Source organism: Puma concolor, chromosome A2, assembly GCF_028749965.1.
Source record: "Puma concolor isolate L17-30 chromosome A2, mPumCon1.1.hap2, whole genome shotgun sequence".
NCBI classification, from domain to species: Eukaryota; Metazoa; Chordata; class Mammalia; order Carnivora; family Felidae; genus Puma; species Puma concolor.
In genome coordinates this window covers 95,288,132-95,312,649 of record NC_141668.1, presented here as the reverse complement: position 1 = coordinate 95,312,649, position 24,518 = coordinate 95,288,132, and the positions used below count along the sequence as shown (strand labels likewise).

At 42.3% G+C, this 24,518-nt stretch overlaps 1 protein-coding gene and 1 long non-coding RNA gene across 2 annotated transcripts in view; both read left to right on the top strand.

Annotated features, from left to right (window-relative positions):
- Positions 1 to 501: 501 nt before the first annotated feature.
- VPS41 (VPS41 subunit of HOPS complex) overlaps positions 502 to 24,518 on the top strand; it is a 187,993-nt gene continuing 163,976 nt past the window's right edge. Inside the window, exons 1-2 of the mRNA XM_086696999.1 lie at positions 502 to 568; positions 10,495 to 10,533. Of these exons, the coding sequence (XP_086553125.1) occupies positions 548 to 568; positions 10,495 to 10,533 (60 nt within the window). The 5' untranslated portion in view covers positions 502 to 547. The remainder of the gene's footprint in view (positions 569 to 10,494; positions 10,534 to 24,518) is intronic.
- Positions 10,544 to 16,403, top strand: LOC147583344 (uncharacterized). Its single transcript, XR_015248118.1, has 2 exons — positions 10,544 to 12,340; positions 12,571 to 16,403. It is a non-coding gene; the product is annotated as an uncharacterized LOC147583344 (long non-coding RNA).

The following is a 24,518-nucleotide window of genomic DNA, read 5'->3' as shown; positions in this document are numbered from 1 at the left end:
GAGGTAATCAGAAGCAGGGTCCAGATCAGATCTAGGCTGTCAGCAGAGAGCCCTATGTGGGGCAGGAACTCAGGAACTGTGAGATCATGACCTGATCCAAAGTCTGATGCTTAACGGACTGAAGCACCCAGGTGCCCCAGAGATGGCCACATTCTAATCCTAGTTCTGCCTCTTACAGGTGTGTGACCTCTGAGCCATGGTGTTCTCCTCTATAAATAGGGGTAACACTAGGGATTGCTGGGGGTATTAAACGAGAAAATGTTTGCAAAACTATAACCACAGGGCTTCATACATAGCGAATATTAGTAAATAATGTCATAATCATGGAACCAGTAAGAACAACAAAAAAATAAATCATGAACTCAACAACGGTTTTGTTCAGATTCTCCAGGGGCCATCTCCATTGAGCTGGGAAAGTCAGAAGCAGAGATGCACGAAATGACGCCCCGGTTCAGAGGCGCTAAAACTACATTTCCCAGCAGCCCCTGTTTCCAGTGTCTAGGTTTCTCTCATTTCCGGGTCTGTCATGTGACTCTCTGGCTGCATCATGGCGGAAGCAGAGGGGCAGGTAAATGCTGCAACTGTTAGGCCGGGGAGGGAGAGGCGAGATGAGGTGATCCGGGCTTGGAGCTCAGAGTGTGGAAGTTCGGAGCTGCCAGAGGGCGAGGCAGGCCCACCGCGGGACGCGCGAGGGGCGAAAGGCCATTTCGGGGAGCAGAGGAGAGGGTGGGATGGCTACTCTTGGAGGGCACCCGGGGAAAGCTCTCCGACACACCCCCGGCGTTGGAGGGGCGGCCTTGCTTTGTCGCTGCCCCTGTGACCTGTCTTCAGTGAAATTTTGGCTGGAAGGCAGCCTGGTTGTCCCAGGAACTGACTGCCCTTGGGAAGCGTCGAAGTGAAGACAGTGAGAGTTGGTTTGCAGGAGGGCCAGGAGAGAGTAGATGATGAATTTTGTTTCGTACCTATTGTTTTTAGGTGCAAAGCTAAGTCAACTGTGACGTGCAGCAGTAGTTAAGTGCATTTGTCCTGGAGCAAAAATGTCTAGGCTCCAGTGCTGGTTCTCTTTTTTCTTTCTTTTTTTTTTTTTTTAATTATTTTATTTTTTGAGAGAGAGAGACGAGAGACAGAGCACGAGCGGGGGAGGGCAGAGAGAAAGGGAGACACAGAATCCCAAGCAGGCTCCAGGCTCCGAACTCTCAGCACAGAGCCCCGTCGTGGGGCTTGAACAGACCGTGAGATCATGACCTGAGCCAAAGTCGGACACCCAACCGACTGAGCCCCCCGGGTGCCTTTGGTTCTCTTTCTTAATATGTGACTTTGGGCTAGTTACTTAACTTTAAATATAAGATGGAGATATAAGAGTAACATTCTTGGAGAGTAAATAAGTTAGAGGGTAGAATAAGTTAGCACACCAGTTGAAGTGCTTAGTAAAAGTAGGGCTCAGTAAAAGTTACATGAGGTTCTTTGTTGCTGACAGAACATCAGATGGCAATGCCAGCCCACACATGGCTATGTGGGGTTGGAGTTTAGAGTAGTAGATAGTGAAGGCAAAAGAGTTATTTTCATACACGTGATAGTGGTAATCAAAGCTTAGTTGAAATGACAAAGTACTATCAAGAAGACAGAAAAGTGCAAAGCCCAGAACTAATTGTCCATCCACAGGGTCATTTCAGGTTGGCACAGTTTTTCCTTACAAATTAACAAGGCCATCAGTTTCCATAATTGTCTCTAAATAGTGGTGTATGATGAGCTGTGCCATAATGAAAAGTTTAGCTACTTGATAATTTATTATCAGTGGTATTAAGAATACCACTTGTAACATACTTCATTTATGTAATGCAGAGTTGCCCTAAGTACATTTGATATACATCAGTAATTAAGAAATAAAGTAGAAATTTGGTTTGGGTGGTCGTTGTGGTAATAGGAGTGTTGCTACCAGCCACCGAAGCCTCCTTTTTTTGATTCAGTCACTTCAAAGGAAAAATGCTTGTTAAGCACATGCAGCTTCATGAGTCATTGCTGGGTTTGATGATAGTGGTGAGATTGGTTTTCACACTGTTGGTCTTTCTGGTGGAAATAACAGCTTATTTGTTGTTTGATTTCAAACCAAAACGGGGTGCCTGCGTGGCTCGTTCCGTTGAGTGTCCGAACTCAGATCAGGTCATGACCTCACGGTTTGTGAGTTCGAGCCCCACATTGGGCTTGTTGCTGTCAGTGCAGAGCCCGCTTCAGACCCTCTGTCCCCTTCTCTTTCTGCCTCTTCCCTGCGTACGCTCTTTCTCTCTCAAAAATAAATAAAACCAAAAGCCAAGACCTTAGATACAGGGTAGTAGAGATGGAGAGAGTTGCTCTCAGTATTTACTGCTGTTTTGTGCAGAAGTTTGGCAAAGCTGTCTGGTATAAAAACACACATAGAAAGTTAGTGATATAGTAAGTATGCTTTGAATTTTGATGGTACTTTTCAGTGTAAAGCCTTCACATCACATTTGGTCCTCACAAAGTAATTCTGTGTGGTGAATGTTTGTTCTGATATATAAGCTAGGACCAGCACCTCCTATGTTCCAGGCCTGCCAGTGGCTTCCCATCACACTCTGAGGGAAAGTCAGACTCCTTTATAATACCCTAGTTGCCCTACAGGACCTTGCCCAATTGTTCCTTATTCCTTTTCTCTGACTTCGTTTTCTACTCTTCTCCTCTTCTCCCCTTTTGTCACTCTGCATCAGCTATACTTGGCTTTCTTACTGTTCCTTCAACAAGCTGGCCTGTTTCTACCTCAGGGCCTTTGCTCATGCTACACCCTTTATTGACCTCATATATCCAGGGCTTGCTTCTGGGGTTCCTTCACGTCTTTGTCCACGTGTTATCTTTTTGAGTGAGACCTTTGATTGTTCTTTGAGACCTCTTCCTTGCATTATTTTTCTCCTTAGTGCTCATTACCATCTGACATAGTATGTTTTAAAGTTTCTACTTATTTGTCCTGTGTGTTTCTGTGTTCATTTCTGTATATTCTCCCCATTTGAACATAAGCTTCATGACGGAAAGAATTTGTTCACTGCTGTTTGCCTGACACCTAGAGTATTGCCACAATATGTGTTAAATGATTGAATTTTACACATACGCAACTGGAAATTCAGACAACATAAGTAATTTACTCAGGCTAGTGTGTGTAATAAATTTCCAATCTTCTATTTCCAAATAGAAATGTGTTTTCCAGAGCTCATGTTTTTTCCCACTAGAACACCCCACCTTTTAAAAAAGACTTGAGAACCTAATTCTAATTTTTTTTTTTTTTTTACTTTATGAAGTAGAATGAACCTTATCACCTTAATAAATTTCCTTCAAGTCATAATTTCACCTTTGACACTTCAACAGCCTGAATATAGTTAAAGCAGGCATTCATCTCCCCAACAGGGTCATTCTCAAAAAGACCAGTGGTCCATTGTCAATGGCAGAAAGAAGCAGACATTCACAAATTGTCGTTCTGTTTTTTTAAAGCTGGTAAATAATTGTACCTATGTTATCAGTTCTTTTAGATTAAAAATGGTTAGATTTTTCTCACCCTGGTTGATTTGTGTGGTAGGGAGCTGTTGAAATCTGGCCTTGTGTCTACAGAGTTTTGAAAGCTAAAAGTGAACAAAAGTGGAGTTAAATAAATTTGTTAATTGTTCTGTTCGGCCCCTTGAACCTTTTAGAAAATCTTTTTTTTTAATTAATTTATTTATTAAGAGAGAGAGAGAGAGAGAGCATGAGTCGGGTAGGGGCAGAGAGAAAGAGAGAGAGAACTCCAAGCAGGCTCCCCACTGTCAGGGCAGAGCCCGATGCAGGACTCAAACCCACAAACTGAGATCACGACCTGAGACGAGATCAAGAGTAGGTCGCTCAACCGACTGAGCCACCTAAGTGCCCCGAACCTCTTAGAAAGTCTTGACCTAATTTTTCCCCCTAAAAAGCTTTGAGACCTGAGATGGGTATTAAAATGAGCTGTGATGACAGGTTAGGGCAGAGGAAGCTTTTTTCTTGGCATCATGCACTGGGAATGCAGACCGCCTCCATGATGAGCAAGCCAAAAATAAATCTCTCCTCTTAACTTTTCTTTGTTTTTAATTTTTATTTATTATTTTTTAATTTTAGAAAAAGTGAGCAGGGGAAGGGTTGGGGGGGAGAGAGAGAGAGGGAGAGAGAGAGAGAGAGAGAGAGAGAGAGAGAGAGAGAGAGAATCTCAAGTAGGTTCCATGCTCAGCACAGAGCCCAGTGTAGGCCTCGATCTCATGATCGTGGTGACCTGTGCCGAAATCAAGAATCAGACACTCAACTGACCGAGCCACCCAGGCGCCCCTCTCCTCTTAACTTTTCTGAGCCTTGTATTCTTTGATGATTGCTTTTTTTTTTTTTTTTTACCCTTTAATTTTAGAAAGAACCAAAGTAATAAGATCTGTATTGAATTAACATAATGTAAAATCATTCATGGGCTCTCAAGCTACGAAATCACTTATTTGGACATGATTGAACATTTTTTTAAGGCACTGGGAGGTCTTTGTTTATGCTGAGTACAGGGAAGGGAGTTCACAGAAATAACCACATGTGTATAGTTTGGAGAAAGGACTCACACCCTGTATTCTGCCTGGGAATTTTCTAACCAGTAGTTTTACTTAGTTCCAAAATGATTTACAGTTGACCATCATGATCATGGATGCCCAACAGTATTTGTTGAGACCTCTCTTATGAATAACATTCTGCTTGGAGTCTGGTTGTTTGTATATTTGTCTTATGTCTACTACAGACTGCTGAGTCCTCAAGAACGAGGACAGAGCTCACTCATGCGTGCATCTCTCACAGGGCTAGTGCTTTACAGGTACTAGGTGCTTAGTAAAATGTTTAAATGAATTTATTCGGGAGGAGAATGAATGGCCTTCTGAATTGAAGATGTCAAATTGTAAGTGAGATGCAGTAGAATTTGTGTTATGTTAGCTCCACTTGAAACTTTCAAGAGTTATTCATTCAAATGTATTGTAGATGACATTTCCTAAATTCCTTACTCTGCCAGCTCCCTGGGTACCCTTTGATCTTTCCTACCAACCATCAGGGAACCTGGTCTATTAAAATATTTGACCATCTATTCCTTGACAGGAGAGGAGAGTTTCTTTTTTGAATTTTCCCTGTGCGTTTTAGAATTGAGGATTTTTTTTTTTTTTTTTAAGAGAGAGTGTGAGGGCAGGAGAGGGTCAGAGGAAGAGAGAGAGAATCCTTCAGTAAGCTCCAAGCTCAGTGCAGGGCCCAAATGGGGGGTTTGAGACCATGACCCGAGCCAAAACCAAGAGTTGGATGCTCAACCGACTGAGCCACAGGAACCCAAAATTTGGGGAAATTTTATCCTTATTGTAGAGCATTTACTGATTATCAGATGACAGTTCATGAGCACGTACACACCCATGCGAGTGTGCCCCATGTGTAAAATAAAAATCACATCAACCAATACTTGCCTGTGGACAGAGGCATTTACGCTCTAGAAATCTTGTGAGTCTGAAATGAGATTATGTTAAAGTGGCCAGGTCAAAGTGCCTTATATGTGGGACTAGAGTTTATTATCTAGACTTGGGCTTTGCTCAGTTATATACTATTCTCTTTTTTTACAGTTTGATAAAGATCTTTTGAAAGCAATTTGACTGATAACTAAAGGAAAAATAAAGCCCCAAACAAGCAGTTGCTAAAAGCACAGAATCCGGGAAATTTTTAGAGGATCCACTCTTTACTGTGTAACTAAAGTGTAGTCACAAATTAGCTAGACGTGGTTATTGCCTTATAAGTTTTTCTGCTCATCTTTGTCTGGGCTGATTGGCTGGAGTCCGGCATCACTAGCTGATTACTAGCGGTCGCCCCAGTACCCACGTTACCACCTTGGGAGGGAGCACTCATCCAATCTGGGGTTCTGCGTTTCATGCATTCCCCATTCTTAGCTGTTCAGTCACGGTTGCCTTTGTTTCTGCCGGGGACCTGGTCCTCCTCGGTGTTCTTGTTCCCAGATGCTTGTGATTCTAGGCTCTTATTTCAACTCAACAAATCCGAATCTGTGAAGATGGCATGTTTGCGTGGGTCCTACCCAATTCCCCAGACTGACCTTATGCGATTGTGATGCGAAGTCAGATTTGAGACTGGGTCACTGGATGGCTTGGCTGGTCCCTTTTTCCACACTGGGCAGATGTCCAGATTTTCCTTCATTTGCAGAATATGATGAGTGCTGGAGCTGAGCCGTGGGGGGTTAAGCGGGGTACCCTGAGTCTGCCCACTCTTGTCAGCCCCCCATGTACTCTTTCATCTTTCCTACTCAACCAGCCTATTGCCTGAGTGCCCCGAACTGGCCACAGCTCCTTTGAGCTTTTAGAAATTGAGGCCTCAGGGCGCCTAGGTGGCTCAGTCCATTAAGTGTCCAACTTTGGCTTAGGTCATGATCTCACAGTTTATGGGTTTGAGCCCTGCATCGGACTCTGTGTCAACAGCTCAGAGCCTGGAGCCTGCTTCGGATTCTGTGTCTCCCTCTCTGCCCCTCCCCCACTCATGCTCTGTCTCTGCCTCAAAAATAACAATAAACAAAAATTAATTACATAGAAATTGAGGGCTCAATGATACCGGGATAGCAGGTACATATCACACAAAATATATCCTTTTGCCTCTGCCTGTGTCACATGTTGGGATCTCTCACACCCTGTCTTCCATTAAGCTCAGCTGTGTCCCAGTTTGTTGGCAAGGGGAGAAGGTGACCGTGTAGCGTTGAGTGTTTCAGCTCTATCCCCAGGCCAGGCTGATTGCCCAGAGACTGGTCTCTGCTGTTTCTTCATCCTGCAGACAAGGGAGCTGGCCTTCCTCAGGCTCCAGCCTCCATTTCTCCCCCAAATTCTGCACCCTCCCCCAGCAAATAGTGTGTATAGATTCAAGAGGTCACATGTCAAGCACCAAGATCATTAGGTTTGGATATATGCTTGAGTTTAGGGGATTGGTTTGCAACAGAAAGGTAAGGTAGCATTCCACTGTTGCCCAGATTTTATCTGGCTATATACTTGTCTCTCTGTGCCTTCTAGCTCATCATTTTTGCTTCAACCAGAACAGCACCATTTTATTATTGTGGTAAAATATGTGTAGTATTTACCACTTTAACCATTTTGTTTTTTAAGTTTTATTGTATTTATTTTGAGAGAGACAGAGACTGTGCGAGAGAGGGAGGGGCAGAGAGAAGGAGAGAGAGAATCCCAAGCAGGCTCCGCACCACCAGCCGGAGCCCGACGAGGGGCTTGAACTCATGAATCGTGAGATCATGACCTGAGCTGAAATCAAGAGTTGGGCACCCAACCGACTGAGCCACCCAGGCGCCCCACCACTTTAACCGTTTTTAAGTGCATTGGCATTGTCAGTGCAGCTGTCCCCACCGTCCATCTCCAGAACTTCTCATCTAGACCTGTTAAACCCTATCCTAAACCCCCCACCCTGTCCTCCCCCCAGCCCCTGCCAAGCTCTGTTCTACTTTCTGCCTCATGTACTTGGAACCCTGCAGTATGTATCTGGTTTATTTCACTTAGAAAACAACACAGTTTTGTAACTTGTATATTCATGATTTGTTTGAAGTTCTTGGAAAGATATAGAGTATGAAGCTAAAAAACGGTTGAAAACCACTGCCCCTTTCTAAACCGTAACCTTTCCCACCGTTCAGCCTGGCTTTTGGAGCCCTCTCTGGGACTTTCACTTCATGTCTTCCGATTTGCCCCTCAGTCCCCAGGGCATTAAGAAGCGGGGCTTTTTCAGTGGATGAAGCAAGGAGGTAGCAGACCAGGCTCATTCCTGAAGTCACTCTTGCATGGCTTTGGTAAGATTGCGGGCAAAAGTGTAATTTTTCTTGAGGCCGCAGCTCAGTTTGGGAGGTTCATGCTGGAGCGGGGGTAAGTTTGAGAATATCCTGGAGTAAATGTTCTCACTGATACCAACAGCTACAGGAAGCTTCTGTGAGAGCCTGGTTTTCTTCTGCAGGCTCGGGTTTTTGAGAGTCTCATGCCTCCTGGTATCACAGCCTGGCACTGCATGGTTTTTGGTGCAGAGTCAAGCATATAATTTGATTTTGGGGCGCCTGGGTGGCTCAGTCGGTTGTGCCTCCGACTTCGGCTCAGGTCATGATCTCATCGTGAGTTTGAGCCCCACGTCGGGCTCTGTGTTGACAGCTCTGAGCCTGGAGCCTGCTTCAGATTCTGTCTTTCTTTCTCTCTCTCTCCCTCTCTGCCCCTCCCCTGCTCACACTCTGTCTCTCAAAAATAAATAAAGGTTAAAAAAATTTTAGGGGCGCCTGGGTGGCGCAGTCGGTTAAGCGTCCGACTTCAGCCAGGTCGCGATCTCGCGGTCCGTGACTTCGAGCCCCGCGTCGGGCTCTGGGCTGATGGCTCAGAGCCTGGAGCCTGTTTCCAGTTCTGTGTCTCCCTCTCTCTCTGCCCCTCCCCCGTTCATGCTCTGTCTCTCTCTGTCCCCAAAATAAATAAACGTTGAAAAAAAAAATTTAAAAATAAAAAAAAAATTTTTTTAAAAGAAAAGAATATAATTTGATTTTGAGCTTTTGGTTGAAATTGGTGGGTGGAGACTTACGCTTTGGTTTTAACGAAGAACGTAAATGAAACATTTGTCCTTTTACCGTGTCTATATGAATGTATCTCAAAACAAAAAACAAAAAACAAAAAACCTTCCTTAGGTTTAATGGCACTTTTCTGAAAAGAGTAATCCATTTTTCCTTTAAAGTTCTTGAGCTGGGGATAGAAATCTAGGGGCAGGTCATTGGCATGGTCGTCAAAGCCTTGTTTCTCGAATGTTAGTAACTTACTATTCAGGGACAGTCAGGGGCAGAAAGGGTGTCAGAAGTCGTTAAGTTCAGCCTCTAAGCCTCAGTGTTCTTACCTCAGGGGTCATTAGGAAATTCTAAGATGCTGGGTACAAAGCATTTAGCATTGTGGGATATATATAATAGATGTTCAGTAAAGATGTCAGAATAGTGACTCTTAATAATAAATGGAGTGTGTCCAGAAGAGAAGGATCACGGTGGTAAGTGGATGAGAACCAGGATCTGGGGATGGTTAGCACAGAGGAAAAACAATTTAGAAGGGCAGGCATGATACGTGTCATTAACTCTCTGGAGAACTGTCAAGTAGTAGAAGAATTGGATTTTTTTATGTGTCTTATTGGTGCCAAGAACAAAAAGTTCCTATGGCGAGATTGTAGCTCCAAATTAATAAGCATTTTCTAGTACTTAGAAGAACCTTACCGCGTCGGGGTGTGGAGGAGATTCTCATGTTCATCGTGGTTAATGGCACAACTACAATAAAATTCTTAATCACAAGTCACATTCGTCCCCGTTTCACAGATGGCCTCTCAGAGCAAGTACCGTATCGTCCACAAGGCTGTTGCAGAGGCAGCCTGTCACCTGCAAGGTTCTTAGGAATTTCCTATGAATGAAATTAAAATGTGTGCAAACACCAGATTTGTGTTTAGCCTGCTTCGCAACCAGAACTGAGTAATAGAAGCATCTAACTTTTGTTAAAATGTTTATTTTTTTTCTTGAAAAATATTAGTACTTTCCAAGATGTCCTTGCCCCATTTTTTTCATTCTTGTATAGCTCATGGATTGTTGCAAAATGCTTACATTCAGTGTCAGCATATTAGTTGTAACCTTTTATTGCTATTGATATCTATAAGTACGTTAAGTAAATCTTCATTTTGCTGACCTCTTTGAGGATGCGTGGCATCAGCAGATTCTCTCTTTCAGTGGACAGGTGAGAGATTAGCAGGATCGAGTCAATTTTTCCCTTTTTGCTTTGTTTTCTCCAGAACAGCAAGATTCATGCTCTAGCAAGAGGGAAACTGTGTTAAATGGCAGAATTCGTCTTCTGGCTAATGGTTTTAAGAGTGGATGTAAATTATACAGCTTGTTTGCACAACGGCTGATAGGTACCACTCTAGGGGAATTCTTTTGTAAAAAGCTGTTTAAGCAAGACCATCATTTTGACTCAACCAGATTAATAGCATAGTAATTAATAGCACAAAGCCTTTTCAGTATAAAAATTGGCTCACGGATAATTTGAGACGGCAGCTTCCTCTTCCCTTCCGTGATCAGTAAGGCTGCTTTGCTGGACCCGTTTCCATTTTTAGCGAAGGAAAGAGCCTTCTGTGTCTTCCCATGACAGTTCCCGCGGTCATTCGTCAGCCTGCTGACCACCCGAGGGAGGTCAGCAGGAGCAGTGGGTCTGAGTGGCCCCAGAGTGACCGTCTCAGTCCTGCCACGCATGGGAAGTGGAGGGAGGCCTAGGAGGGTCACACCATGTGGAGTCCTTTCAACTGTGGTTGCAAATTACCTCCCAGCAGGGCAGGTGGGTGTTGGTGGCGGGGATGTGGTGACCCTTTTCTCTCAAAAATATGTTATATTTTATTCTTTTGTCACCTCTTCTGACCGTTCTCCCCCTCTGTGCTTTGCAGGAAACTGAGTCTCTCGAAGAATCTACAGATGAGTCTGAGGTAAGGTGGGTGGTTCAGGAGCCTGAGGATTTCGTGTCGCCACATGATCCCGTGCTTGTTTTGCCTCGTGGGGACTGGGGTGCGAAGGGCAGTACGTGATTGAACCTTGGGGAACAACATGCCAGTTGTCTTCAGAAATATATTAAAAAAAATTAAGGCTTATTGATTTTTGAGAGAGAGAGAGAGAGAGAGAGCGTGAGTGGGGAGGGGCAGAGAGAGGGAGACACAGAATCCCAAGCAGGCTCCAGACTCTGAGCTGTCAGCACAGAGCCCAATGCAGGGCTTGAACTCACAGACTGTGAGATTATGACCTGAGCCAAAGTCAGACGCTTAACTGACTGAGCCACCCAGGCGCCCCCCAGTCTTCAGAAATATTAAATGGATCGGCTTAAATAAGCAGGAGAAGGAACAAAACACTTTCTCCTGATCTTGAATAGTACTTTAACCCAAAGTGCCTTGGCAGTGGGAAATTTGATACAAAGTTCTACAAAACTAATCTTGGCCTCTTTAAAAATCTGAATTTTAAAACAATCGCTGTAGGTTCTACCATACTTATTTTTTTCTTCATTCTTTTAACAAGTATGGCATGCTCACTGGTGTAATTTATCAATCACCAAAATTAGAGTTTAGTTCATAAAATAAAAAGGAGGAAAGTCACTTCCTTAAAAACTGTTAAGAAGCTAAGTTTTGTTAAAGTTTGTATTTTAAGGAGAATAAAGTAATATATAGGGTGGGCTTTTTAAAACAAATTTCTTTTCAAGACTATGCATAGGAAATAGGTTTAAGTATAACAGAAACTAATGAACGTACCAATTTTATGGATGGACTTATAATAATACTTATATTGTTTCCTTATACTATTTCATTTAGCTCAGAGGAGTGAAAAAAATATGTGTGATAACCTGCTGGAAATTCACACCAATGTGACTATAGCCAGTATAATGTATAAATTTGGGTTGATATTGCGTATAGTTATTACATGGAATTTGTTTCCTTTTTCAAGGAAAAGGTGGGCTTAAACATATTCATCTGGAGAACATCTTATATGTTATGCTATTATGTGTTTGTAGTTTGGTGCTGCAGGCATGGTTCCTAATACCTTTACTACTAAAGACCTGTGATAATCTCTTTGGGGCTCCTGATAAGGCACTGCAGAGTTTGCTTATAGATATGGCATAACACTTGTTAATTTTTTGTGTGTGTTCATTTGTTTTTGAGAGAGAGAGAGAGAGACAGACAGAGACAAGATTGTGAGTCTGGGAGGGGCAGAGAGAGAGAGACAGGGAGACACAGAATGTGAAGCAGGCTCCAGGCTCTGAGCTGTCAGCACAGAACCCGACATGGGGCTCAAACTCACGGACCCTGAGATCATGACCGGAGCTGAAGTCGGCCGCTTAACCGACTGAACCACCCAGGCGCCCCAAGGTTGTTCTTTCAAAGTTGAACAAACCGAGACCCTGCAGGTAACCTGTCGTAATGTCGTATAGCAGGTTCATGGGAGAAGTGGGTTCAAACTCCAGCCCCCAGCATTTTGCTGTCTAGCTCTGATAGATGGGGACTGAGGGAACTGGAGTCCGGCCTCAGGTTCATATCTCAGCTGTACTTTGTACCTGCTGTGTGACCTTGGAGGTAGCACTCAGCTCCTCTGTTCCTCAGTTTCCTCTTACAGAAAATGGGGTCGTTGCTGACTGTGTGGCTGCCGTGACGATTAGGTAAGATTGCTCTTTGCACAGCATCTTGTATGGTGCTAGCACCTGGGAAGCAAGCAGTCCACGTAGGCTAGTGATTCTCAGCTTGTGTTTTAAAGGTAGCGGGGCGCCTGGGTGGCGCAGTCGGTTAAGCGTCCGACTTCAGCCAGGTCACGATCTCGCGGTCCGTGAGTTCGAGCCCCGCGTCAGGCTCTGGGCTGATGGCTCGGAGCCTGGAGCCTGTTTCCGATTCTGTGTCTCCCTCTCTCTCTGCCCCTCCCCCGTTCATGCTCTGTCTCTCTCTGTCCCAAAAATAAATAAACGTTGAAAAAAAAAAAAAAATTTAAAGGTAGCGCTGGTGCCCATTCTACAGCCTGGGGCTTCCACTTGAGGGCTTGGAGAGGCTCCCCGAGACCCTGGGAAAGCAGGTGTTCTCCCCAATACTGTGGCGTCTAATGGGTCCATGGGCCAGCGAGGTAGTCAGGCTGGTGGTAGACAAGTCTGGGGCTTTTCGGTGTAGCGAGTTGGTTTATAATCCAGCCTTTGGAGCATTTTGTCTTGGGTTTGTCCATTTGAATCACTTTCTGGTTATAGGATTGAGATTGTGAGACACTGCTCAGTTGCCGAAGAATCTTTATTTTTCCTTTTCTCTTCTTCCCACTAGGTTTTATAATGGTTAATTCAACTTGCACAGGGCAGGCCTTTCCTCCTTATACTTCTGCCTTTTCTTTATTCAAGTGCTCAGGTGTTTTTCCATTTCTTTTCTTTTCTTTTTTTCTTTAATTTTTAATGTTTTTTTATTTTGGAGAGAGAGAGACAGAGAGAGAGAGACAGAGACAGAGTGTGAGCAGGGGAGGGGAGAAGGAGGGGAGAGGGAGACACAGCATCCAAAGCAGGCTCCAGGCTCCGAGCTGTCAGCACAGAGCCCGACGCAGGGCTCAAACTCAGGAACCACGAGATCATGACCTGAATACGACATGTCCGAATACGGACACTTAACCGACTGAGCCACCCAGGCGCCCTAGTATTTTTCCATTTCTGCAAGCAACAGTATTTAGCGTTTTCAGCCATGGAATTGTAACAATTTATCTGTTTCCTTATGAAATGCTGCATTTCTTATAGACAGCTTTTATATTGGGAAGACCCTAGTGTTAGGTTATTCTAAAGTTGTTACTTAAAACATTTTTAAATTTATTTTTAATTGTGGTAAACTACACATAATGTAGAATTTGCCGTCTTAAACGTTTTTAAGCGTACAGTTTAGTATTGTTTAGTGCAGTCATGCTGTTGAGCAAACCTACCTCTGGAACCTGTTCATCTTGCACAACTGAAACTCTGTGCCCCTTGGATCACAGCTCCCCGTTCTTCCACCCTGCAGCCCCTGGCAGCCACCACTCTACTTTGTGTGTTTAGGAGTCTGACCACTCTAGGTGCTTCGTGTAAGTGGACTCATGCCGTACGTATTTGTATTTTTGTGACCGGCTTATTTCATTTAGCATCACGTCCTGAAGGTGCATCTGTTGTGTTACCTATGTCAATTCCCCCCTTTTTTTTTCTCTTAATTTTTATTTATTTTTGAGAGAGACAAAGTGCGAGCGGGGGAGGGACAGAGAGCGAGGGAGACAGAATCCAAAGCACGTTCCAGGCTCTGTGTCATCACAGAGCCTGTTGCAGGGCTCCAACCCACGAACGGCGAGATCATGACCTGAGCTGAAGTCAGACGCTTAACGGATTGCGCCCCTCCTTCTTTTCTAAGGCTGAATAATATTCCATGGCATATACAAACCACATTTTACCTAGTCATCTCTGATGGGCACTTGGGTTGCCTTTACCCTTTTGTTTTTGTGAACAGCGTGGCAATGAACATGAGTGTAAAACTATCTCTTTGAGACAACTGCTTTTAGTTCTTTGGGGTATGTACCCAAAAGTGGAATTGCTGGATCATGTGGTAATTCTATTTTTAATTTTTTTTGAGGAACCACTCTACTATTTTCCATAGAGGCTGCACCATTTAATGTTTCCGGCGGTAGGGCACAAGGGTTCTGGTTTCTTCACGTCCCTGCCAACCCTTGTTTTTTCTGTTTTTCTGTTTGTTTGTTTTTATAGCAGCCATCCTGACAGGTGTGAAGTGATACTGTGGTTTTCATTTGCATTTCCTTGATGATTCAGTGGTGCTGAGCACCTCTTTACAAGCTTGTTGGCCATTTGTATATTTTCTTTGAAGAAATGTCTATTCCAGTCCTTTGCCCATTTTTTAATCAAGTTCTTTGGGTTTTTGTTGTTGAGGAGTTCTTTATATATGCTGGATGTTAATCCTAGTCAGATGTTTGATGTAGTCCACTTTATCTGTTTTTGCTTTTTTCCCTGCCTTTTGGTGTCGTATCCGAGACATCATCGACAAATCTGGTGTTACAAAGCATTTCCCTTATGTTTTCTTCCAAATTCTCATTTTGTGTGTTCAAAAAAGGAAAACAAACTGCTCAAAACTCTCTGTTGGGGCACCTGAGTGGCTCAGTCGGTTGAGCGGCCAACTCTTGATTTCAGCTTAAGTCATGATCGCAGGATTGTGAGATTGAGCCCCATGTCCTGCAGTGTGGAGCCCGCTTGAGATTCTCTCTCTCCCTCTGCCCCTCTCCCCTGATCGCTCTTGCTCTCTCTCTCTCTAAAACAACAACAAACCAAACAACCCAGAACTGTCTGTGCTTTTTTCATTGTTCTTGGAACCTGCAACCACATAAAATGAAATTGCTGGGTGTAGTATAATTAATATAATTGACAGAGGTGTATATGTCACCATATAAAACTTTTAAGAATTTTAAGTTGTACTTTGCAGTTAAAGTGGAAATTCAAAACCATATTTCAACCAAGGGAGTATGTTATTTTTTTAATGTTTATTTATTTATTTTGAGAGAGAAAGTATGTGAGCAGGGGGAGGGGCAGAAAGAGGGAGAGAGAGAATCCCAAGCAGGGTCTGCACTGTCAGACCCGGGATTCGATCCCACGACCCTGGGATTATGACCTGAGCTGAAATCAAGAGTCAGATGCTTAGCTGACTGAGCCACCCAGGCGCCCCTAGTATGTTACTTAATAGGTAACACAGTTAAGGGTCTTTCATTCATCTTAATACTAAATGACTTGTGGCAAATTTTGTGGGATAACTGAAGTGGTCCTCATGTGTAGTATTTTTTGTTTCTAATACATAGTCTGCTGTTTATCCCACCTTCATATCATAAGCCAGACTATTTCTTAAATGGTGCTTTACTCTTGAAAAACATCACAAAGAAGTCTGTGTTCAAAAGAACTTCATTCCCATTTTGAAGCTCCAAGATCTTGTGAGTACTTAGGGATGATTGCTGTGGCATAGGTTGTGGCAGAGTGCTACGGGAGCACAGAGGAGTGGATGATTGGTCGGGAACGGCTTCATTTGGGGTCTCCAAGAATTAAATATGGAAGACGAATCTAGGCAGAAAGGCTGGGCAAGTCTTCAGGAAGAAACCGAGTCATGAAAGTGCATGTGCGTTCAGCCAACCGTGAGGCACTCCCTGTGGCTAGAATTTGGAGGAAGTTGGGGAAATGAGGCTGGATGAGGAAACTAGGGTGAAGTTGTGAAGCTACTAACATGTCAGACCAGACAGTTTGGACTTGATCCTGTGGACACTGGGGAGCCAGCTAAAGCCTTGATTGTTAAGGGTGGAGATAGGGGCCAGTGATAGATAAACTGGAAGGAGCGACCCATGATCAGAAGTTCTAGTGCAGGCCCCAAAAGAGAGAAGTAGGGGTGTAGCGATCTGAGCTGGGCAGTAGCAGAAGACAAAGAGGAAATGTTTCTCCAGTTCACTCAAAGGGAAGTGTGGGATAGTATGTGGCAGACGGGCTGGGTGGAGAGTCAAGAAGATTCCAAAGCATCCAGTTCAGCTGTGTTGTAGGAAACTGCATAAACTGCACTAGTAGTTAAAGTTTTGAAAAAGACATTTTAAACCTGGAGTTTGGGCGCCTGGGTGGCTCAGTCAGTTAAGCCTTCGACTCTTTATTTGGCTCGGGTCATGATCCCTGGGTCGTGGGATCAAGCCCCATGTTGAGCTCTGTGTTGAGCATGGATCCTGCTTAAGATTCTCTCCCCCTCCCTCTGCCCCTCTCCCCTACATACACACTCTCTCTCTCATACTCTCTCTCTCTTTCTCTCTCTCTCTCAAAAACAAACAAAAAACAAAAACAACAACAAAAAACCCCTGAAATTGATATCTCTATATTCAGGTTTTTTTCTTCTAAAGTGGTACCTTCTAATCCATTCTTGATTCTTCTTATAATGGTTTTGTTCAAGCTGAAACAAATAATATGCTTTCATATTAAATATGCTTTTAAAGAAAAACAAATGAGCAAACTAGTATCTGGGATTTTGTTGTTAAAATCTCACAAGTTACCGCTTATAGAAGAAAGTTCTGAGCTCTCTTTGGAGCAGAGATGGTGTAGTAGTGAAATCAGCAGTGTTCACGCTCTACTTTGATAATGAAGATTATTACAAAACCAGACTCATTTAGTGTAGGAAACAGCTCTTGGCACTTTGGTGAGCTCTTTAGGTACAGTAACAAGTCCAAGATTTGGCCCTGATTATTGCTTCAGATGAAGAAACAGACTTACAGTGTTTAGGTAACTGGCCAGGCTCACCTGCTGGTAAATGGATTTGAATCCTGCAGTCTGACTCCAAAGCCTGGTCTTCTACTGTGTAGTTACAATGCCTCCAACTTCACTGTGACCTCTCTAATTTTATTCCATACCCTTCTCTGTGTGCCTTTGTAGAATTGGGCAAGATTAAGAAAAAACTCCCTTGGAACTCCTGCCTGTGTATAAAATGATATTTTGGGTGATGTTACAGATTTTGGCTTGTTCACCTAGTAGGAAAAAATACTAGTTTCAGAATCTTGGAACTTTGCTTCTTTTCTGGGGAATAGAGAATTGTCTTGTTAATTTATATATAACGTTAATAATTATAATAAATTCCTGTTTTGCCATAAAATAAATAATGTTACCTATTTAGAAAATAATAACATAAACATTTATAAAATATTTATAAAGTAAATGTTAGGTATAAGTTTGTCTCCTTTGAAAAGTACATCCATCTTTGTGTGCAGACATTTAGCTACAAGAGTGTTCATTGCAACTTTGTTTATAATATAAAAATTTAGAAACAGGCTAAATATCCAGAAAGGAATTGTATTATCTTTATAATTGGTAAGAGCTTTTTGCAAAAGTGTCATTTAGAGCAGAGGCCGGCAAGCTTTTTCTGTAAAGGTCTAGATAGTAAATACTTAAAGCTTTGCAGACAAAGAGGCAGTACTGAGGATGTTATGTAGGTATGTAACCATATAAATATGTAAAAACTTGCTCGAAATCTGTACCAAAACAGGCATCTGGCTAGATGGGCTGGTTGTAGTTTAATGATTCCTGATTTAGAGTATAATCCAGTTTTTCTCCACCCTCCAAAATCCACATGTAAGCATAGAAAAAAAGATCACAAGACCATGTTGTCATTGGATCATGTGATTCTTATTTTATTTACTATCCTTATTTGCCTTAATTTTCTAAAGTTTTGCAAATAGGCATTACTTACATACTTAGCAAAACAATATAATTATTTTTTTAACAAAACATATTAATCTCTGCACATAATCTTACTGTGTTATGTGTAGATGTTACAGAACTTTTGGGTTGCATAGCAATCGGACTCAAAATGAAACCGCATTGTCCTCCCTTTCTTACCTCAAACTCAAAGTAGGGAGTTAGGAGAAAAGGTTTGGTTTGTTTCTTGCTGTCTTTATTTCATCCAAGATTACATAAGGCAAAAATTGTTCTTAACTCTAGTGTACATTTTTTCCTGAAGATTTTTTTAATGTAATTTATTGTCAAGTTAGCTAACGTAACAGTGTATATAGTGGGCTCTTGTCCATCAAGTGAAGAACGGACAAAGAAGATGTGGTTGTATATATACAACGGAATACTACTTGACAATGAAAAAGAATGAAACCTTGCTATTTGCAAAACGTGGATGGAAGTGGAGTGTATTATGCTAAGTGAAATAAGTCAGAGAAAGACACATATCCTATGTTTTCACTCATATCTGAAGATTTTTTTTAAGTTTTAATTTTGAGATAAATGTGGAGTCACATGCGGTTAGAAGAAATAATAGAGAGATTCTGTATACCCTTCACCCAGTTCCCAAAGCATAACATCTCGCATAACTTTGGTGCAACATCACAAGCAGGAAATCAATATTGATAACAATCCAGGGACTTGATTCTGATTTCACGAGTTTTACATGCAATCGTTTGTGCGTGTGTGTGTACATGTGTTAGTTCTATGCGCTTCTTTTTTTAAATATTTTTTTACATATTTGAGAGGGAGTGCAAGCAGGGGTGGGGCAGAGAGAGGGAGAGAGAGAGAATCCCAAGCAGACTCCATGCTGTCTGTGCAGAGCCTGACACGGGGCTCAATCCCACGAACCGGGAGATCATGACCTGAGCTGAAATCAAGAGTCGCATGCTTAACCGACTGAGCCACCCCAGCGCCCAGTCGTGTGCACTTCTGTCACATGTGAAAAGTCGGGTGATCACCTCTGCAGTAAAGATGCAAGAGCAGTTCACCACAAGGTTCGCTTATATGAATGATCACGGCCGCTCCCTCCCCAGCGGCAGCCCTTCTCTCTCTCCGTAGTTTTGTCATTTCAAGCACATTATATGAATTGAACCGCACAGTGTGTAATGTTTCCAGATTGACTTTTTTCCACTCTGCCAATTTGTCTGTGAATTGGCATGGTTTGATCATTCACATTTAAGGTAATTATTGATATTTTGGGGCTTAAGTCTGCCATCTTATTTTCTGGTTCCTCTGCTTTTCATTTCTCTTGTTTCTCGTTTCTTCCCTGTGAGTTAATTGAAACTCTTTTTTAAATATTCTTAAATATTTCTTAAAACATATCCATAGTTCTTTTTTTTTTGAGTGTATTACTTTGTATGGTTTTCTTAATGTTGCTCTAGGTATTAAGATATGCATATATAACGTATCCGTCTACTGGTGTCCTTGATATTTTACCACTACTGGTCAAGTATGAAAACCTTACTTCCATTTATGTCTGTCTCCTGTTCCCACTTTTTAAACACAGTTGTCTTAAATATTTACATTCATTGAGCACCCATGTCAGAGAGTTGGCATTAAACTTTTTCTTCAACTATATCTTAAAAACTCATAACAAGAAGGATAATTTACCCCAATTTTTACCCATTCCTGTGTTCATTTTAAAGTTCTAAGCCTCCAGGGTGCCGAGTCGCTCAGTGACTTAAGTGTTGGACTTCAGGGAATGCTCTCACGGTTTGTGGGTTCGAGCCCCGTGTCAGGCTTAGTGCTGACAACTCAGAGCTTTGGAATCTGTGTCTCCCTCTCTCTGCCCCAGCCCCGGTTGTGCTCACTCCCTCAAAAATAAATAAACATTAAAAAAAGAAAGTCCTAAGCCTTGTGTTATCTTCTATCTTCTGTTTCTTCCTATTTAGAAAACTTCTTTAGCCATTCTTTAGGCTTTCATTTTTGAGGGATATTTTCACCAAGTATCACCAGATATTCACCAAAACATTTGTGGTCGATGATTCTTTTCTTGAAAACTGCTCTGCACTCCCTTCTGGCATCTGTCATTTCAAATGACAGATGTGCTGTCATTGATGCTTCTCTATAAGTAATGTGTCCTGTTTCCCAGGCTGCCTTCAAGATTTTTTTTTTTTTTTTTTTTTTTTTTTTTTTTTTGCCTTAGTTTCCAGAAGCTTAATTATGATGTCTCTTGGTGTGGCTTTCTTTGATTTGTCTTAACTGGAGTTTGCTCAGCTTCTTGAATCTGTAAGGTTATGTCCTAGACCAAATTTGGAAAGTCTTCAGCCATTATTTCTTTGACTACTTTTTCAAATTCACTCTCTCTTCTTCTGGGACTTGAGTAATTAGAATGTTAGCTCTTTTGTTATTGTCCCACAGGTCCCTGAGACTCTGGTCATGTTTTTTCACTCAGTTTTCTTTCTCTTGTTTAGATTGGTAAATGCTGTTGATCTGTTCTCAGGTTCATTGGTTATGTTCTCTGTCGTCTCCACTCTACTGTTGAGCCCATCCACTGAGTTATTTCCTTTGGTTATTTTCTTTTTCAGTCCTAAAGTTTCCATGCCTTTTTTTTTTTTTTTTAACTTCCATTTCTTTGCTGAAATATTACTTCATTGGTTTCAAGAGAATTTATAATTGCTTGCTTATTGAAGCACTTTTATGATGGTTGCTTTAAATATCTTTTTTTTAATGTTTATTTTTAAGAAAGAGAGAGCATGAGCAGGGGAGAGGCAGAGAGATAGGGAGAGAGAGAATCCCAAGCAGGCTCTGTTCTGTCAGTATGGAGCCTGATGCCGAGTTTGATCCCATAAACCACAAGATCATGACCTGAGCTGAAATCAAGAGTTGGATGCGTAACCGACTGAGCTACCCAGGTGCCCCAGTGATGGATGCTTTACACTTGATCTTAGCCAAAAGGCTGAGAAGCGATGATGATGGTTGCTTTGAAATCCTTGCCAGAGGGGCACATGGGTAGCACAGTCGGTTGAGCCTCCAACTTCGGCTCAGGTCATGATCTCTCACTTCGTGGGTTCAAGCCCTGTGTCAGGCTCCAGGCTAACAGCTCAGAACCTGGAGCCTGCTTTGGATTCTGTGTCTCCCTTTGTCTGCCCCTCCCTTAGTTGCACTTTCTCTCTCTTTCTCTCCCTCTCTCAAAAATAAACAAACATTAAAAAAAATTTCAAATCCTTGCCAGAGAATTCTAACATCTGATTCATTTCATTCTTACAATATGCATTTTAATAAAACTCTGTAAATCCTGAAGAGTCATCAATTATTTCAACTTCAAGTCCCTTTCCTTATGTACCATGTATCGTGCTGAGTGCTCTGCATGGAGTATTCCCTCCAATATGATCCATAATTCTATCAGGTACTATAGTAGGCAGGAGAGGTTGGCTATGCTACAGTAACAATCAGTTCCAAAATTTTAACAGCTTAACACAACATGGATTTGCTTCTGAGTAGAACCAGTGGTGCAGGGAGAGGAAGTTGTGGCATCAACAACTCAGAAATGTCCTCATCTTCCGTAGGGTCTTGCCTGTTAATGGACCAGAAATGATGTCCCATGGAGTACTTTGGTCACAGAGCTGAAACCTGAGGCAGCTCTGCTGTGGGCAGAGATGTATTTTCTTAGACCTGGCTTCCTCTGAGTATAGGTTCCTAGGGTATTGTTTAGTTAGAAGTGTATTCCACCTTATCTGCAAAGAGTTTAGTGTGCCATACAAAGGACTTCGCAGCAAGAGCATCAAACTGTTAGCCTAACATTTCAAGATGAAACTTGCACAGCGAAGAGAGGAATAACAAGGGAAACAGCATCAGGCTAAAGAGGAGTGGCAAGGGAAGAGAACACCTGTGGGAGCAGTAGTCAGTCTGCTTTGTACCAGGTGAGGGTTCCGGTGACCTTTTGTTATTTGGGAACACGACTCAGTGCCTGTAGTAAGTTCCTTTGAAGTGAAGATTGCATGTAAATTACATTACCCCTGGCCTGGGCCCGGCATGTAATAACAGAGAGCTAATTAGTGTCACCGCTGTCTTGATTTTTGCTACCATTATTAATAAACATGCCTCCTGAATAGAGACCCATTCACATCTGGCTTAGTTCCTCGCAAATGTCCCAATCAGATTGCTTTGAATATGTTAGATATATTAATTTTAATAAACCAGGTGGACTGACAAATAACCGAACCTATTTAAAATAAACCTAGAATGCAATCTATGTTGAATGGGAAATTAATATTAAAATAAAAGGCAACTTCCAGATGCATCCGCGACAAGGATTGTTCTTTTCATTTTGTTAAAATGAAAACCAGTCATTGTGAGAAATCAGGAGATAGCTTTTTTTAATCAGAAAATGCATCACACAAAAATAATTTATTTATCTTACCTGGTGGGTAGAACATGGTGAATCATTTATTGAAACTCAAATTGATTCTTTACATGTATTAATTTTAATAAACAAATTTAGAGCAACTAGTAACTAAAATGGTAATGTACCTTGTTATGAGATTGATTGCTGAGAAAAATGGAGCATGGGGTTATAATATATCCTTCCAAATAGCCTTTGGATCAAAAATTTGCTCTTTCATTTAATGAGCTATTAATATTAACAGGTTCTACTGATTATTGCATCACTCAGGCATGGATAAACATTCCCTTTGAAGCATATATTATAAAAATTATATTTTTGGAAACTTAGTAGAAACTTTCTGGATGCAAATACAGATTTGTGAACCTGTATTTCTACCATTTGTTAGGGATTAAAAGATGAACACGACTCTGGTATGATATATTAGTCCAAGATGGACTGATTGATCATTTTATGTATTTGGCAGATATTTATGGAGTACTTTTGTTTTCTGGGTTCTAGGATACCCCAATATTTATTTGATGAAGGAGGCAGACAGTAAACCAAAACTTACGTATTAGGTGGTAGCAAAAGTTGTGGATGAAAATAACATTGAATTAAGGGACTGTGGTGCTGTTTTGCCCTGGGTGGTCAGGGAGGGCCTCTCTAATAAGATGACATTTGAGTAAATATATGGGAGAAAGTTGTTGTAGGGAAAAGGAAGAGCAGACAGTACTTTCAAGCAGGGTTGCACTAGACGTCTTTGAGGTTGCTATTGGGGCTGGAACTGAGTGTTAGGAAGTGAAGGAGTGAGTGGCCAGAACAGAGAGGCTATAAACCAACTGATGGACTTTGGTTTTTACTGTAAGATGGGAAGCCATTGGAGGGTATTGTTTTCACGAGAGCACCCTGGATGCTGTTTGAAAAAAGTCTTGGGACAACAAGTAGGCGGCATGCTACAAGACCACATAGGAGGCTTTGGCAGAGCTCTAGCTAGAGGTGGTGAAGGACTTGGGGTCTTTTTTGAAGTAGAGCCAATAGATTTCTTGACTAGGACATGGGGGTGTAAGTGAAAGAGTGGAATCAAGGGTGAACAACCAGAAAGGTGGAGCTGTCAACTGAGATAGGGTCAGGTGTTGGTGGTGGGGTAGATCAGAAGTTCCATTTTGGCTGTTTTAAGCTGGAGATGTCATTTCCAAGTGGAAATGTCAAGTACGTGGTGAGATAAAGAAGACTAGTGCAGGTCTGGGCTGGAGATGACAAGTTCTGAGTCAGCATTTAGATGGTGTTTAATGCCATGAAACTGGATGAGATCATTTAGGGCCTGAGGTTGGGTGAATGAGAAGCCTCATGCTTGGACCTGAGGGGTACTACCACGTTTTTGAGACCTGCTAGATGAAGGGAAGTCCTCAAAGGACACTGAGAAGGAGTAGCCAGTGAGGTAGGAAGAAAGCCAAATGAGAGTGGTGTTCGAGGAGTTGAGGGAGGAACGCATTGCGGGAAAAAGCATGGCCAACTGTGCCAAGTGGCCATGGAGAGGATTAGTAAGAGGGGCTCTAGGGATTCACCCTTGAATCTGCCAAGGTGAGGCCATTGGCCATCCGTATAGAAGCAGTCATGGTGACTCATGGCAGTGGAATGGGCGCAAGAGAGATTGGCTTGGGCAATGTCTTTGATGCTCTTCTAAGTTCTTGTACTGTGTGTCACAAAATGGTGACATCTAGAATGCTCATAAGAGACGTATTTGTTGTGTGACTGTTAATGGAGCTGATATGTATTTCGTGCTTTGTCATGGGAAGGTGTGCATTAAGCATGCTGCTGCTGCTGCTTTGTTACTTTCATCCACCTCTGGGCCCGGTGCTTTCATGAGGGCAGGGCCCCTGCCACTAAGGTCTCATTAGCAGAGCTGCTTGCGAATGAATAGATGAATTGATTACATGACTCCAACAATTATAGGAAACTGGCATTATGTTCTTTTTTTGGAGATCATGAAACCAGAGCTTTGAGAGATCCTTTGTCAAAAACAGATATACCAAGGACCTCCTGACTCAGGCTGAGAATGGTTTTAGCCCATGCTGTGTCCTCAGAAGGATCATGATTTAATTTAGGGATAAGCAAGTGAGAACTTTTAGCTTCTGGTTTGGCTTGGGGCATCCAGCTCCAGGGCCCACTATCATTTTTATCCTCTCAGTAATAGACAGAATAATGGTAGGCAGAATAATGGTTCCCCAGAGATGCCTATGTCCTGATTGCTGGAATCTGTGAATATGTTACATGGCAAGAGAAATTAAGGTTGCAAATGGAACCTGAGCTGACTGTAAAAT